General features: G+C 33.6%; 2 protein-coding genes and 1 long non-coding RNA gene across 5 annotated transcripts; 1 reads left to right on the top strand and 2 right to left on the bottom strand.

Moving 5' to 3' along the window:
• Window positions 3,558-7,803, top strand: LOC104787532 (chromatin assembly factor 1 subunit FAS1). The gene is made up of 11 exons (XM_010513141.2): window positions 3,558-4,019; window positions 4,159-4,258; window positions 4,341-4,488; window positions 4,568-4,691; window positions 4,824-5,188; window positions 5,269-5,589; window positions 6,138-6,219; window positions 6,302-6,439; window positions 6,698-7,111; window positions 7,189-7,326; window positions 7,437-7,803. The coding sequence occupies exons 1-11, from the start codon at window positions 3,558-3,560 to the stop codon at window positions 7,605-7,607; spliced, it is 2,463 nt and encodes an 820-aa protein (XP_010511443.1). The 3' UTR covers window positions 7,608-7,803.
• Window positions 7,665-8,360, bottom strand: LOC104787533. Its single transcript, XR_767957.1, has 2 exons — window positions 8,270-8,360; window positions 7,665-8,151 (listed from the first exon to the last, which is right to left on the bottom strand). It is a non-coding gene; the product is annotated as an uncharacterized LOC104787533 (long non-coding RNA).
• LOC104787531 (omega-hydroxypalmitate O-feruloyl transferase-like) lies at window positions 10,692-14,326 on the bottom strand. Of its 3 annotated transcripts, none has more exons than XM_019246022.1 (3): window positions 13,670-14,326; window positions 11,905-11,975; window positions 10,692-11,744 (listed from the first exon to the last, which is right to left on the bottom strand). In XM_019246022.1, the coding sequence occupies exons 1-3, from the start codon at window positions 14,129-14,131 to the stop codon at window positions 10,922-10,924; spliced, it is 1,356 nt and encodes a 451-aa protein (XP_019101567.1). In that variant the 5' UTR covers window positions 14,132-14,326; the 3' UTR covers window positions 10,692-10,921. The 3 variants fall into 3 exon arrangements, with proteins under 3 accessions (XP_019101567.1, XP_019101566.1, XP_010511441.1); XM_019246021.1 differs by having other exon boundaries at window positions 10,692-11,633; window positions 11,794-11,975; window positions 13,670-14,325; XM_010513139.2 differs by having other exon boundaries at window positions 10,692-11,656; window positions 11,817-11,975; window positions 13,670-14,324.

Genomic DNA, 14,859 nt, shown 5'->3' with positions numbered 1-14,859 from the left:
ACATTGACAAAGGGTGTGATTGGTAACCAAAAACAAAGCGGTACAAGTGTACAGTTTTGATTTTTTACCAATCACAAAAGCTTTACTAAACACTTTATTAAAAACTTTACTCACAGCTTTTTTGTACCGCTTTCATGTACAGCTCTTTCTTACAGCTTTGCACTATTCCGTAAAAACTTACAGCTCCAGCTTACAGCTTTTCTTTACAGCTTTGGATACGTTACCAATCAGACCCAAAATGTTTGAATTGTATTTTAACTGCAATTATTTAAGAGAATTTGTTACAAATGCCCCTTTTAGATATTTCTTTTCAGAAATACCTTTTTTGAATATTTTTATTTTTTCCCAAAATTACAATATGTTAAATTAATTTTTAAAATTTTATCTTTTAGGTTTGAGTTCTCTATTTTACATTTACGATATAGTATTGAGAGCGTATGATTTAGCATTTGGAGTTTAGGATTTAGAATTTAGTCATTTTATACATAGAAAATGAGTATTTTTTAAAATGCCCCATTATTTAACATCAATTAATTCAAAATAATTATATATATATACTTATATTTTATTACTTATATTTATCTAACATATATTTTTACATAACTTTGATCTATAATATCACATATATATATATAATATTTTATGTTGAAAACGCCTAAAATGCCTAAACCGCCTAAAATCGCCTAGTCCCTGATTAGACGTTTTAAGAGCTAGGTGTTGGATCACCACCCATTTACCGCCTAGTACTTTTTTGAACATTGTATACATGTATATAAAAAATAACACCAAAATTTCATCATTTTTATAAGACTTGTTTCTTTTAATTTGGACAAAAAAAAATCAATCATTATATGTGTTTAAAACTATTTAATTTTATAAATTTAGTCATTAACTCTTATTTATTTTATTTTAATTTAAATCAATAATTAATTTTTCTTATTAATAATTTGTAATCATAAAAAAAAAACAAAAGCATAAAGAAAAAAATGGTAGGGTAGGGTGGAAAGACTTAAACCAAACAGTAACCAATCTTAATACCCGAAAATCCATATCTTAAAAACTATTACGTATATAAGTATCTACGTCTTGATGTGGAGAATGGAGATATGTGAATGTGTTTGGTGAGAATAGGTTATGTCGTGATAGGGTGAAGTTTCTTAAAAATTTAGCCAAAGAAGTGAGTTTGGCAAATCTAGCAAGCCAAGAACATAGTAAGACACCAGAACGGGTCGAGTGAATGATTGAGTGGACAGTCCCAAATGGGGGTTGGCTAAAGTTGAATACAGATGGAGCTTTGCAGGGAAATCCCGGTCTTGCAACCGCTGGTGGCGTGCTGTGGGATGGTAAGGAGAAATGGTGTGGAGGGTTTTCTCTCAACATAGGAAGATGCTTGGCACCTTTAGCAAAGTTATGGGGAGCTTATTATTGTCTATACATGGCTTGGGAGAAGAGTTATGGGGAGCTTATTATGTTTGGCACCTTTAGCAAAATTATGGGGAGCTTATTATGTTGGACATCTTTAGAGAGCGCCGCGTGTAGAGCTGGAGATTGATTCTGAGTTGGTTGTTGGGTTTCTAACGACAGAGATTTGTGATTCTCATCCTCTATTTTTCCTGGTACATTTGTGGTATGGCTTCCTCCAAATGAACTGATTAGTCTTAGTGGTTCACGTATATAGAGAGGCCAATCGTCTTGCAAATGGCTTGGTTAACTATGTTTTCTCTTTATCTTTAGGTTTTCAATTCTTTTTTATGTTGTTTCGCTTAATTTAGATTTGATTTTGAGAGACAACATGGACGGATCTGTTTTCTGAAACAAGTACCATTATAATTGCGTTGTAACCTTATTATATAAAGTTGGATTTTGAAAGTTAGTCTTTAACAAGATTTTGACATGTGTCAAATTATCAATCTAAGATTTTGACATATGTAAAGTCAATATTTAATAGCAGGGATTTGATTACAGCAAAAATCAAATATATTTTTTTAAAAATATTAATAATGTAAAAAGATAATTATTAAAAATTACATAATATTATTAATTCTTAATTTTGTAAATACTCACTTCTATATAAACATAGATCGTCTTATATTTTGAATATTAGTGATTGTCGCAACTGTGCGAGTAAGAACAAAATACAGGAAAATATCATTTATTGATTTGTAGGGTCGGTAAACAAGTTTTTAAAGCCTCCCAGACGTAACAAATCGGCCATCGAATATGGATGGGTCCACGGTCAGGAATAGATGTAGAAGGTGGGCCCATGGATTGAGAGTGGACATGGGCTCACTAAGCAAGGTGGCGGTTGAGGCGTAATAGAGACAGGCTACATCATGGTGTGTCAAAGACACTTCCACGAATACATTGGGAAATTTAACATTAGTTACTATCAAAAGATTTTGTGACGTTAGAAAAAGGTTTTTACTTTCATTGGTTGCCGAGGTTCTCTCTATGGTGGAGAAGACTGGACACAAGGTTATCTCACCAAGGAAGGAAGGTGGAGGAGGTTAGACGCAAAGTTATCTCCCCAAGGGCGGCAGGTGGAGGAGGTTGGGCGCAAGGTTATTTCCATGGTAGAGGAGGTTAGACACAAGGTTCTCTTTCTCTCTATAAGGGATGAGTGCGGAGCCGAGATTTTTTCCATGGTGATCATACATTATTGTGATGATACATCATTGATTAATATATTATGTAATATATTTTTTATTCAAAAAAAATTTTGAGCCAACAATTTAAGTAATTAAAAAACTATGTAGAAGTGAAAGTAAAATAGTTGGCTTAATTTGTTCATATAGACATTTTCTAACTGGTGATAAATAACATATTTGTAACATAGAGTATATTTTGGTATAAAAAATACACTTTTAATAGTAACATATAAAAAAGATTTGTAAATGAATATAAATCAGTGTATTATAACAAAAATACAATTTATAAATAATGTACAACAAAATTTAATATATTTTTAAAAAATTTAATTTAATTTTTAAAACTTTAAATTCGTACATAGAGCGGATCCACATCTAGTTTTTTAATAAATTCAGGGAGGGATTGTTTACCTGTTTCTTACCAAAAGAAAAGTATAGTATCTCCGTCTTGATGGGCCGAAAGAAACAAAAGTAAGCCCATATATAAATGAGCTTCCCAGTCTCTCTAAAACATAAGTGGCGGCAAACCTTAAAAATTTGCATCTGTGTCATTTGGAGGCAAACCCATCCGTCAAATCCTTGGCGGGAAAATCAATGACTCCTCCAAATTCCCTTTTTTTTTTTTTTAGTTCGTCTTTACTCTTTCTTTAGTGTTTTTTTTTTGTTCAATTGTTTTTTTTTCAAAACCATTCATCTTCTTCCCACTCCTCCACATTCTTCTTCTTCTCCTTCTCCTTCTCCCAAAACCTAACAACTCAGAGACCAAAAAAGAAAAAAAATCCAAAATCCAAAATCACATATCACAAAAGTAAACACAAAGTCTTTCTCTCAATCGATTTCTCAGATTCTGGATCTTGTTTCATTTTTTTTCCTGGATTTATAGATTCCCAAAATTTCTAGGGTTTCGCGATGGGAGAAGTTACGACGGCGAATGAAATCGAGAGTCGGAAGACGCCGATTGAGCCGAAGAAGTCGTCGAATAAGCGGAAGAGAGAACCCGCGGCGATTGAGAATCTAACATCTGAGGAGAAAGAAGCTCAGATCTCGTCGTTGAATCGAGAGATGAAAGGGCTTTTTGATTATTTTCGTGAAATAATGGACGAGAACAAGAGAACAGATCTGTTTTCTAGGTTTAGTGATTTTTCGTCTGTGCATTCTATGGTTGCTTTGTTGATGGAGGAGATGAGTTTGCCGTTGTCGAAGCTTGTCGATGAGATTTACTTGAAATTGAAGGAGAAGGTTGAAAGTGTTACTTTGGTAGCTGTGAAGAGTGCTGTTGTTTCTGTCGGTCAGAGAGTGAGTTACGGTTTGCCTAACGCAGATGCTGATGTTTTGGAGGATGATTCTGAATCTTGTCTCTGGTGCTGGGAGGTAACTTGTAATTTCAATTGGTAGTTTTTAGCTTATTGTTCTTGCTTCTGTGTGGGTTTTGATCTTTGAATCTTGATAGAAATGGTAACTTTGGTGATATCATTTAATGTTGAGATGTGATGTTTATTTGATGTTATAGACGAGAGATTTGAAAATGATGCCGAATTCTGTTCGTGGATTGCTTAAAGTTCGCCGGACTTGTAGGAAGAAGATTCATGAAAGGATTACAGCAGTTTCTGGTAAATGTCTTATCTGTTTGATGATTCTTATTGGCTGTTTGTATAAGATTTGAGGACTTATGCCTTGTGTGTTGTGTTTTAGCAATGTTAGCTGCACTACAAAGAGGAGAAACTGAAAAGTCGTGCAGATCTGATCTGAACAAAGCTGCTGAAAAGCTTGGTAAAATACTGACTGAGGTGGATATTCGATCATTCATGGATAACATGTTGCAGAAGAACAGCACAGAGATGTAAGCATCTTCTTTTAGTGTACTTGGGTTATATTTATCCCTTTTTTTTATCTGACTCGTTGATTGTATTATCGTTAAGGGCTGAGAAAGACTCAAAGCGAGAAGAGAAGCTGCTTCTTAAACAATTGGAGAAAAGTAGATGTGAAGCTGAGAAGGAAAAGAAGAGAATGGAACGTCAAGTATTGAAAGAGAGATTGCAACAAGTAAGCAGATAATTTTCTTCATTGTCTTCTGGAATTCTTTTCTGGTGATGCTTATTCTCTTTTGGTCATCTTGGATGGTGTTATTTGTTTCCAAATTCTGACTTCTGACTGAGCATTTGTTTGCTGTGCCAGGAAAAAGAGCAGAAGCTAATGCAGAAAGCAATTATTGATGAAAATAATAAAGAAAAGGACGAGAATGAGTCAAGAAAACGGATAAAGAAACAGCAAGATGACTCGGAGAAGGAGCAGAAGCGTAGAGAGAAGGAACAAGCCGAGCTAAAGAAGCAACTTCAAGTACAAAAACAAGCATCAATCATGGAGCGGTTTCTTAAAAAGAGCAAAGACAGTTCAATAACCCAACCTAAGCTTCCTTCCAGTGAAATAACTGCTCAGGAACCTTCATGTGCAAAACCTGAGAATGAAAGTGGAACAGTTATTCAGGCCATTGACAATGCCTTTTCAACAACTTGTGAAGCTACACTTGATGATATTCGCAGGTATGACAGTGGTTTTCCTTGGTGGTTTATCTGTAAGGTGTCAGTTTGAGTATTGTGATCTGAGTTGTATTACTTTGTAGGGAACACTTTGCTTCCTGGCGACAGTTGGGTCATTCGCTCTCCAGTACGAAAAAGCATTGGGGTATGCGTAGGCAACCCAAGAGTGAACTGTTTCCGAAACTGAAACTATCTACAAATAGGGGAGCAACATCTGACGGTGAACCGAACATGGAAAAGCAAGTGGATGGGTGTGAAGAGAAAAACTTTGATGGTATATCTTCCATTGGGCAGTGTGAGTCTTCGTCATCTGATCGTAAGAAGAAGTCAAGGAGGGCCAAGCAGTTGTTACAATTTGATAAAAGCTGCAGACCAGGCTTTTATGGTATCTGGCCTAGCCAAAGGTTAGTACTTATTTTGATAACTTTCATTCCCACAGTAAGCTAAGATAACACAGATTGCAAGTTAGTTTCAGTTAATATTTGTTAAGCCTTAACTAATTCAAAGCTTTCTCATGAGTTTGTTTGTTACTGCTTTTTCATTTTAGCTTTTTTGCATCACATATTTCACTGAAAAAGTCATGAAGTTTATCTCAGCTATGTGACTACTTTTTTGTGGTGTTTAATAAAGCATGATAAAAAAACCTCTGAAGTGAACATACTCCTGCTCTACCCTTTTATGTTCCTTTGTAGAGGCTGATCCTAAAATTAACTAAACAGCGTCTATGTTAGATCTGTGGTTAATATCGTCTGATGCATTTCAGTTTGGATTGAACAATCATTGTAGTGGACACAGGTAACGTAGAGAACGTTTTTCAGTGATTCTGCTAGAGTACTAGGAATATGAAGGAGGAAATAACTAGTACTAGGAATATGAAGGAGGAAATAACTAGTGTTCACTCTCCAAGTTTGCTTACAATGGTACTTAGGGTTCTTCTTTTTAACATTTGCAGTCAAGTTGTGGGGCCACGTCGTCCTCTGAAAAAGGATCCAGAATTGGATTATGAAGTTGATAGTGATGAAGAATGGGAAGAGGTAGTAGTTTTATTTAATTATTTTATTACAACCCAAAAAAGCTCGACAAAGATCCTTGGTAATAAATTGCTTTTGTTCACAGGAAGAAGCAGGTGAAAGCCTTTCAGATTGTGAGAAAGATGAAGAGGAAAGTTTGGAAGAAGGATGTTCAAAGGCTGATGATGAAGATGATAGTGAAGATGACTTTATGGTGCCTGATGGATATCTCTCAGAAGATGAGGTAACAAAAGCAATTTTTAATGAACTTGTCATACATTTCTCTAAATCTAGGTTGACAATCTAGGAATTTATATAGCAAAATTTGCATTTCTCTTGAGTATCCAATTTAACTAATATCCCTCATTTATCTAATAGTTAATACCTAGTCTCTTTCAAGCATGTCTCATTTTTGTAAAGGGGGTTTGTTAACTATAGGCAGCTAGGCTTTAAACACCAAATGTGAAGTTTCTTATGTAAACTTTGTGATTGTTTCTTTCAGGGGGTCCAAGTGGACAGAATGGACATTGATTCGTCTGAGCAGGATGCAAGTACGCCATCATCTAAGCAAGATCAAGAAAGTCAAGAGTTTTGCGCTTTACTCCAACAACAAAAACATCTGCAAAGTTTAACTGACCATGCTCTGAAGAAAACGCAGCCACTGATTATATGTAACCTAACGCATGAAAAGGTCCCTCTCTTAGCCGCTAAAGATCTAGAAGGGACACAAAAAGTGGAACAGATATGTCTGCGAGCTCTCATGGTGCGAGCATTCCCATGGACTTCTCTCATCGAGATATCGATCAATGACATGGAAGAGGAGGATCAGGAAACTGGCAAGTCATCTTGTAGTCAGAGCACACCTCCATCTAATTCAAAAGCAAAATCCATTCCAGACTCGGATTTAATTACAGTTGTGAGTGGATTTCTCCATATAAATAACATGTATTTTTATATATTGCTACCTAGCTCTAACAATAATTTGGCGTCCAGGTATCAACTATTCAATCATGCCGTCAAGGTATCAATAGAGTGGTTGAAACATTACAGCAGAAGTTCCCTGATGTTCCAAAGACCAAGCTAAGACAAAAAGTGCGTGAGATATCAGATTTCGAGGATAGCCGTTGGCAGGTTAGTTCTACTTCTGCATTATACTTTGATCTTCTCTTCAATAATTTCCAACCATGTCTTGAGACAAAGTTGCCTATTTGTGTTCCCGTGATCCTTTGTTAAATAAACAGGTAAAGAAAGAAGTATTGACAAAGCTTGGATTATCACCGTCACCAGATAAAAGCGGTAAGAGACCAAAAATGATATCTACTTTCTTCTCAAAACGCTGTTTGCCTCCATCCACAAAGCCACAACCTGCTGCAGTCGAAGAGGCACAGAGATTAGAAAACGAGAATGCTTAGGTCTCTTCACAGTTACCATATTTTTTTGGTTACATCCCTCAACTTAGCTATATATCCTTTTTTTTTTTGCTTCTTGTGGATACAAATGTATGATGCAATAACATCGGAAACTGTTTTAGTTGAGGGAATGATAAATGGTTAAGAAGCAACCTGAGATGTTTTGTTCAGGTAAAAGTCTATAAATCTACTTTACTTATTTCCATTTCCAATCACTTTGGATATTAGGGTTTGTACAGTATCTTATGTCCTTTTATTAGAACAGTTTAATTGTTAGAAAAGTAGCAGAAATAGCAAAGTGAAGTGAATTTCACATTTCAACCGTATTATCAAATATTATATGTGTTTTATAATCGTGAAGTAGTAAGATAAAGCAATAGCATTGCTGAAACTTGTGCTGCAACTTGATCATCTCCTTGGAAGGCAAAGCAGCCAAGACGCAAACACTGTTGCTATCCATTGATGTCTGGATACAGCAAAACTATGTCTTATTACCGATACTCAACGGGACAGCTATACTTAGGCTTTCCCCATGGATACTCAACCTCTGTGAAACCGAGTTAACACCACCAAGATTATGGGTATATTTTTGTTTTCTTTAATTTTAGAGATAAAGTTTTATGTACAGTTTAAAAAGGAAAAATAAGTTAATATTGAAAACTTACAAGTTTGACAGTCATGCAAAACACTTGTGAAATTTTCGATTTCTTTAGTATGTAGCCAAGTCTTTGGGCATAGATGCAAAGCTGAAACAAGTTATGCTATGATAATAGCACAAAAGAGTAATGCACAATATATATATATATATATACATACATACTACGACGACACATTTAAGAGATGTAGACAATGAAAGACACAACTCATTGCATTAAGTTGGGGGTTGGCAATGCCATGGTGTTGTGCTCAACGCTATCAACTACGATTCTCCTTTTTCATCTTTTAATTCCCCCATATTAGCTTTGATTAATTTCGTAGTGGTCTCTGAAATGTCCCCATTTAATTCCACCTATACTTGATTTCGTAGTGGTCTCTGAAATGTCCCCATTTAATTCCACCTATACTTGACTCTTTATTTTTGACAAATATTTTGACCGCTCATGATTGGATTGGTTTTATCAATTTTTGGATAATTCTGAACTTTGTATTAATATATTTTTTTTTACTCCATCTTTGTAGGGAGAACACCAAGGGTGTTCTAAGCCCAAAAAAATTAGAAAAATAATGAATAGTGGGTTTAGAACACCTTTTTAGTTCTTGATGTAGAACTGATCTTGGCTCAGTTTTAAGCTAACGTGGCAAGCTGTGAATGGATACAATCTTTTACAAACAATTTTTCACAAATTAAAATTTTGACATTAAACTATGTATTAATTAAATAAAATATTTGTGTGCTTTAATTAAGTAATATGTTTGTTTGTTTTTTTTATCTTTAATATTTTTTTTGTTTCATAAAAATTTGGTATTGTATTTTGAATTTTAGTAAAAGTTTTATAAGTTTGTTATTTAAATGTTATTTTATAAGTTTTTATAATTGTAATATGTTTAAGAATATTATATTATCTATATATACATTTTTCAAGTACATTTAGCAAATAAATCCTAAAGTTGCCACTTATTTACAAGACTGCCATTAACACTAATTATTAATTTGTTTTTCATTTAATTAATTAATATTAAGTTTCTATTTTTGAAAACAAGATTTTCCACATCTTAAATAAATTTCCAAAACAATTGGAACCACTTCCTTTAACATTAAGTATTAATTTTATAATTGATTTAATTAATATTAAATTTCCAATTTTACAAAACAATATTTTCTCCATACACAAATTTTTTAAACAATCGGTCTAACCAAGAAACGAATTGATTTTCGATCTTGGAGGAGGATCCATGGCCGAGATTTTTGATCTCACCGCATTGATTTCCCCTAAAATAAATTTCAAAATCAAATATAAAATATATCATTCAAAAAAACTAACGGTATGGTTTTAAAAGGTAACAAACATATTTACCATTCAATTTGATATCTTATTCAAAGAATAATAATAAAATATAAAAGATATTGCTTGCTCACAGATTTATTTTTATTTTGTATTACGTATTTAAAAATAATTTTTACTTTCTCGGATTTCATATGATGAGTTTTTGCAGATTAAAAATCTTTGAATATATTGTCTGACCCGCCTAGCATGGCGGGTTTGGAATATAGATACAACACTAAAACTATTAGTTTATCTCATATATACTATAGATTTGTAATCATAGTTTTGAAAATTAACTTATAAATTATTTAGTATATGAACTACAAAATATTACACATACTATAACATATTCTTAATATTCAAAAAAAAAAAAAAAATACACATAAGAATATACACTAACATACTATATAGGCATATACCTCTGTTTAATTCTAGAGAATAAAACAAATCTAAAATTTTATATTCTATCTAATAACAAATTTAATATAATTAGATTATAAACTTTATAAAACATAAGAAGAAGAAAAAATTTCTAAAGAAAATTCTAAATTAATTAGAAAAAGTTAATTAATTGAAAATTTGAAAACTAAATAAATTAAAAATTATTATTTAAAATAAAATAATTTATAACTTAGTTCCAAGGTGTACCGCGGATGAAATCCTAGTTAAATCTTATGATCTTAAACATGTTCTACCAATAACTAATTTTTTAATAAAAGATCTTAACTACTGACCTTACATTATTTTCATAATATATTTACTCTAAGAACACCTAAAATAGTTCTCTCTATAAAGATACGTTAAGGAGAGATTACTTTACTGTGTATGGTCGAGGATTGATTAGTCGGTAGATCCATGAGCAGCTATGGGATGAGTCTCATAGGTTTCCATTTTTTTTTTTTTTTTTTGGTTACATCCCTCAACTTAGCTAATATTTTTTTTGCTTCTTGCGGATACAAACAAATGTATGAATGCATAACATCACAAAAGTGTTTTAGATGAGGGAATGATAGGAAGCAACTTGAGTGACGTGCCGTGACAATAAAATCGCCTCTCTAAAATATATGAGCAATATGAAATCGTTTCTATATATATATATCCATTTCCAAATTCCAATCACCCTAATATTTTTGGAGATTATATAGTGTACAATAGCTTTTGTGTTTTCCTTACATAGCTTTAGTACTTAAAAGGTAAAAGAAAAGAAAATACAAGAAAGATACATTTGGTTGTCCTGAACTTGAAGTTCACATTTCAATCGTATTATCCATAATGTGTTTATAATGTAAAGTATAAAATAAAGCATTAGCAATGCAAAGTGAAGCCAGGAAATCAGCAAAGCGTGTCTTCAAACCAATGCTGGAACTTGGTCATCTCCTTAGAAGGCAAAGCAGCCAAGACATAAACACCTTTACTATCTCCATCGATGTCTGGAAACAGCAAAACTATGTCTTTCCGATGATACACAACAGGACAGCTATACTTAGGCTTTCCCCAAGGATACTCAACCTCTGCGAAACCTAGTTTCCACCACGAAGAAACCAAAACCTCTCCATGTGGAAACCCTTTGTACAACTCTCCCCAATCTATAGCAGACCGCGCGTACTCATCCGTTATCCTCTTCGCCCCTTCTCCTACAATTTCCACAATCCTACCAAACGGCTCTTCAAGCAATGCCTTGCATTTCGCCTTTGCGTACGCGGTTAAAACCGCGTTTCCAGTGTAGGACGGTGGAAGCTCAGGGTTCAGCCTCCCTCTAATGTCCACTGCGTAAAGAATCGTTGATTCTCTTTCAAGATTAGCTTCTTCTTCTTCTTTTTCTGATGTTACAGAGAGTGCCTTGCACCTCCAGACCAAAGCCGTGACAACGTTGAACCCCGACACGCGAACATAACCACTACTAGTCTCCGAGGCTCTCTCCTTGAGCTTATTGATTTGATCAGAGGATAGCTTGAAGATTTTGAAGTCTAAGTGCTGTGAAGTGGCTTCGAAGACTGTTGTTGTCTCACAGTCTTGGAACTTAACAAGCTCGTGGTGTGGGAATGTGACACTTGGTGGCGTACGAGCCTTGAGAAGAGAACGGTCGTTGCATGGAGGTGTTGATAAGGGCTTCTCATTCAGTAGAGATGCTAAGTTCTCGAGGAATGTTTTGAAACTAAGTCCATCGAACGTTGTATGGTTTGTNAAGCTCGTGGTGTGGGAATGTGACACTTGGCGGCGTACGAGCCTTGAGAAGAGTACGGTCGTTGCATGGAGGTGTTGATAAGGGCTTCTCACTCAGTAGAGAGGCTAAGTTTTCGAGAAATGTTTTGAAACTAAGTCCATCGAACGTTGTATGGTTTGTTGAGATTCCCATTGCAAACCCACCGCACTTGAATGATGTCATCTGCCCAAATTTAAATAGTAAGTAACATGACATAATCGATAAACACAACTTCAGGGACCAAGCTTGAGAAAACTTATTTTGAATCACGTATGGGTATAGATGGTCGTTGTTTCGTTGATTCTCAGTTTAACATAACAACTATACAGGATAATAATATACATACTGCGACACATTCAAAAGATGTAGATAATGACTATTCTATATACGTTCATGATTAACATTGAGTATTAGTATAATATTTTTTTTTCATTAGAAAGCGATTACATTAAATAATGTGACAGGAGACAGAGTTATATCACATTAATTTAGATTGCTTTATGTTTGGTAGGATTCAATTAATGACCACACAAAAAAAAAAAACCAGCGTCTTAACTTCACGCGGAATTAGTAGATTTATGTTACAATCATACTAATATTATAAAGTTTAATTAATACTAACCACCAACTATTTTAAATTTGATGTGAAGAAAAGAAAACAGTACTCGACTGAGTTTTTTTTATATTTTTTTTTTAAATAATAAATATATTTAATTGCTTCGATTGTTTGATAATTTTACAATTCTCATGTGTAGATTAAAAAATGTATGCCAAGTTTTTATATAAGTAATATAACTAAGAATAATATTAAATAACAAGCAAATATATGTATCAGTATTGTGTACATTGGAAGAATCTCAAACTTATTTGGCATATTTTATCTGTAGGCGAAACTGAGACATGTTCGAGTATATATATATATATATATATGTCACATGTTACTTTGTGATTTCATGTTCCGTTATACTTTTTTTTTTTTTTTTAAACTCATGTTTCGTTATACATGACATATGACATACATCATACATGGTGTACATATAGTCTGAGTAGGGTGGGTGATTTACTTAAAGATTTCTGAAGAATGTGTCATTTGAGTCAATTTCCCAAATATTTACGTTTTGTTTGTGGTTATAATTTTTCTGTAAATAGAAGAAGACAAATAATCCATAATGCTGGGACTTAAACTAGATTATATATGTACTATTTCGAAGAATAATATAATAGCCAACTAAATTAAGAATAAAAAATTCACAAAAAAAACAAATTTTTAATTTTTGTTTAACGTATCTAACTTCTACATATTCATTATTTAGAATAATTATTATTGAAAATAGTATAAAACATATTCATAGTTATACTCATACATGATAATTAATTTTATTTCACACCAAATTCCGAATTAATCTATAAATTGTGTGGAAGATGTGAATCTATTTACCATTTAATACGTCTATATACTAGACGATTATGTTTGAAACTGTAGCAGAAAACTCAAATTCTAACTTATACCCACATAATCCTCGACCAATGACCTACATAAACTGGATTTGCATAGATACTATTCTAAGACTTAGAAGTTAATTATTGTGATCCAAAATTTTAAAGAACTGGATCATACATGAACCCTTCCTCGAGGTTGCAAAATAACCTAACACTCAGACTATTTATTGTGATCCAAAATTTTAAAGAAAGTTTATTTGTGTTTCTATTATATGATGTACACTCGAAACTTTTGATTTCTTTTTTGGTTTTCCCAATATAACTTGTGATGTTGAAAAAGAAAAAAAAGCAAAGAGAAAAAAAAAGAAACTTGTGATCTTAATTAGTTTAAGGATCCTTTTAAAACAAAAAAGTTGGAAAGCAAAGGGTTGGGTTACCTGAAAGGCAAACAAGGGTTGGTCATCTTTACGCAAACTCTTAAGCTGACTTGTAACCAGTTGAGCAAAAGCTGGATTTGGATAAACCAAATCTCCAAGTTCCTCCAACGTGTACTCACTCTCTCCCGTCACAAAGCCAGCTCCGGCACCGTTACAGTCAACATCTAGCCGTCCAGAGCTAGGATCCACTCGGAGTCTCCCGGCCAAGAACTCGTAAGCGTCCATGGCTTTAACCAACGCCCTTCTCAGCTTCTCCGACACCATCTCCGGAGGAAAATCTTTGTTTGAACGGAAGAAATGAACTGTTTGGACGTCAAAGTTGAGGATTTGGTCGACGTTGGACAAGAACATGGATTTTCTCTCACTTGTTTCATCAGATGGGAAAATGAGTGTTGATTCATTGATCGTCACCTTGAGATCTTGTAGAAGCAATGGTGGTGATTCTTGGTACAAAGAACCCATTTTGAACAATCTCTTTCTCTCTCTCTCTCTGATCTAATTAGGTTTTGAGTGAAGCTTGTGATTTGAGTTTTGTGACTTAATCTTATATTATATAGACTAACACATAGTGAATGACGTTTTTTATCCTGCCTTTATGATTATATATGTACGTGTATCTTATAGTATGAAATAATCCTTGGAGAGTAATATTGATCGTAAAATAAATATGATGTTTTCAATACAAATATATTGTGTCGTTTTTTATAATATCGGCTTTATGACTATTTTAAATGTAAATTATAGAATGAAATAATCCATAGAGAGTTAATATTGATCCCACAATAAATTAAAGGTGCCTTTTTTAATAAATAACAGATTTGGTACGGAAGTCACAAGAACAAAACCAAGCATTTTCTTGCTACGTCGACGCCGTTTTTAATTTATCAAGTCACACTCACATGAAAACGTTCTTCTTTAAAAGCAAAAAAGGTTGTAACCGTTGTATTATTGTGTTGTGTTTATAGATATGAGAGAAGTGATGGGCTGCACTACAACAAATATGTACATTGATAGCAGACGGATATAGCTCATTTTCCGTCACTGCTATGAAAGATGAGATTTTTTTTCGCTTACTTTTTAATAGCATCTTATTAACGCTATGATAGGAAAATTATGTAGCGGGAAACAAAAGTGACTTTTGTCCGCCAATACTTAGTGAAATTATTCACTTAATCGCCAAATAAAAAAAA

The sequence above is a fragment of the Camelina sativa genome, chromosome 5, assembly GCF_000633955.1.
Source record: "Camelina sativa cultivar DH55 chromosome 5, Cs, whole genome shotgun sequence".
Classification (NCBI taxonomy): domain Eukaryota; kingdom Viridiplantae; phylum Streptophyta; class Magnoliopsida; order Brassicales; family Brassicaceae; genus Camelina; species Camelina sativa.
The sequence above is the reverse complement of the archived record's forward strand: the minus strand, read 5'-3'. Positions and strand labels throughout refer to the sequence as shown.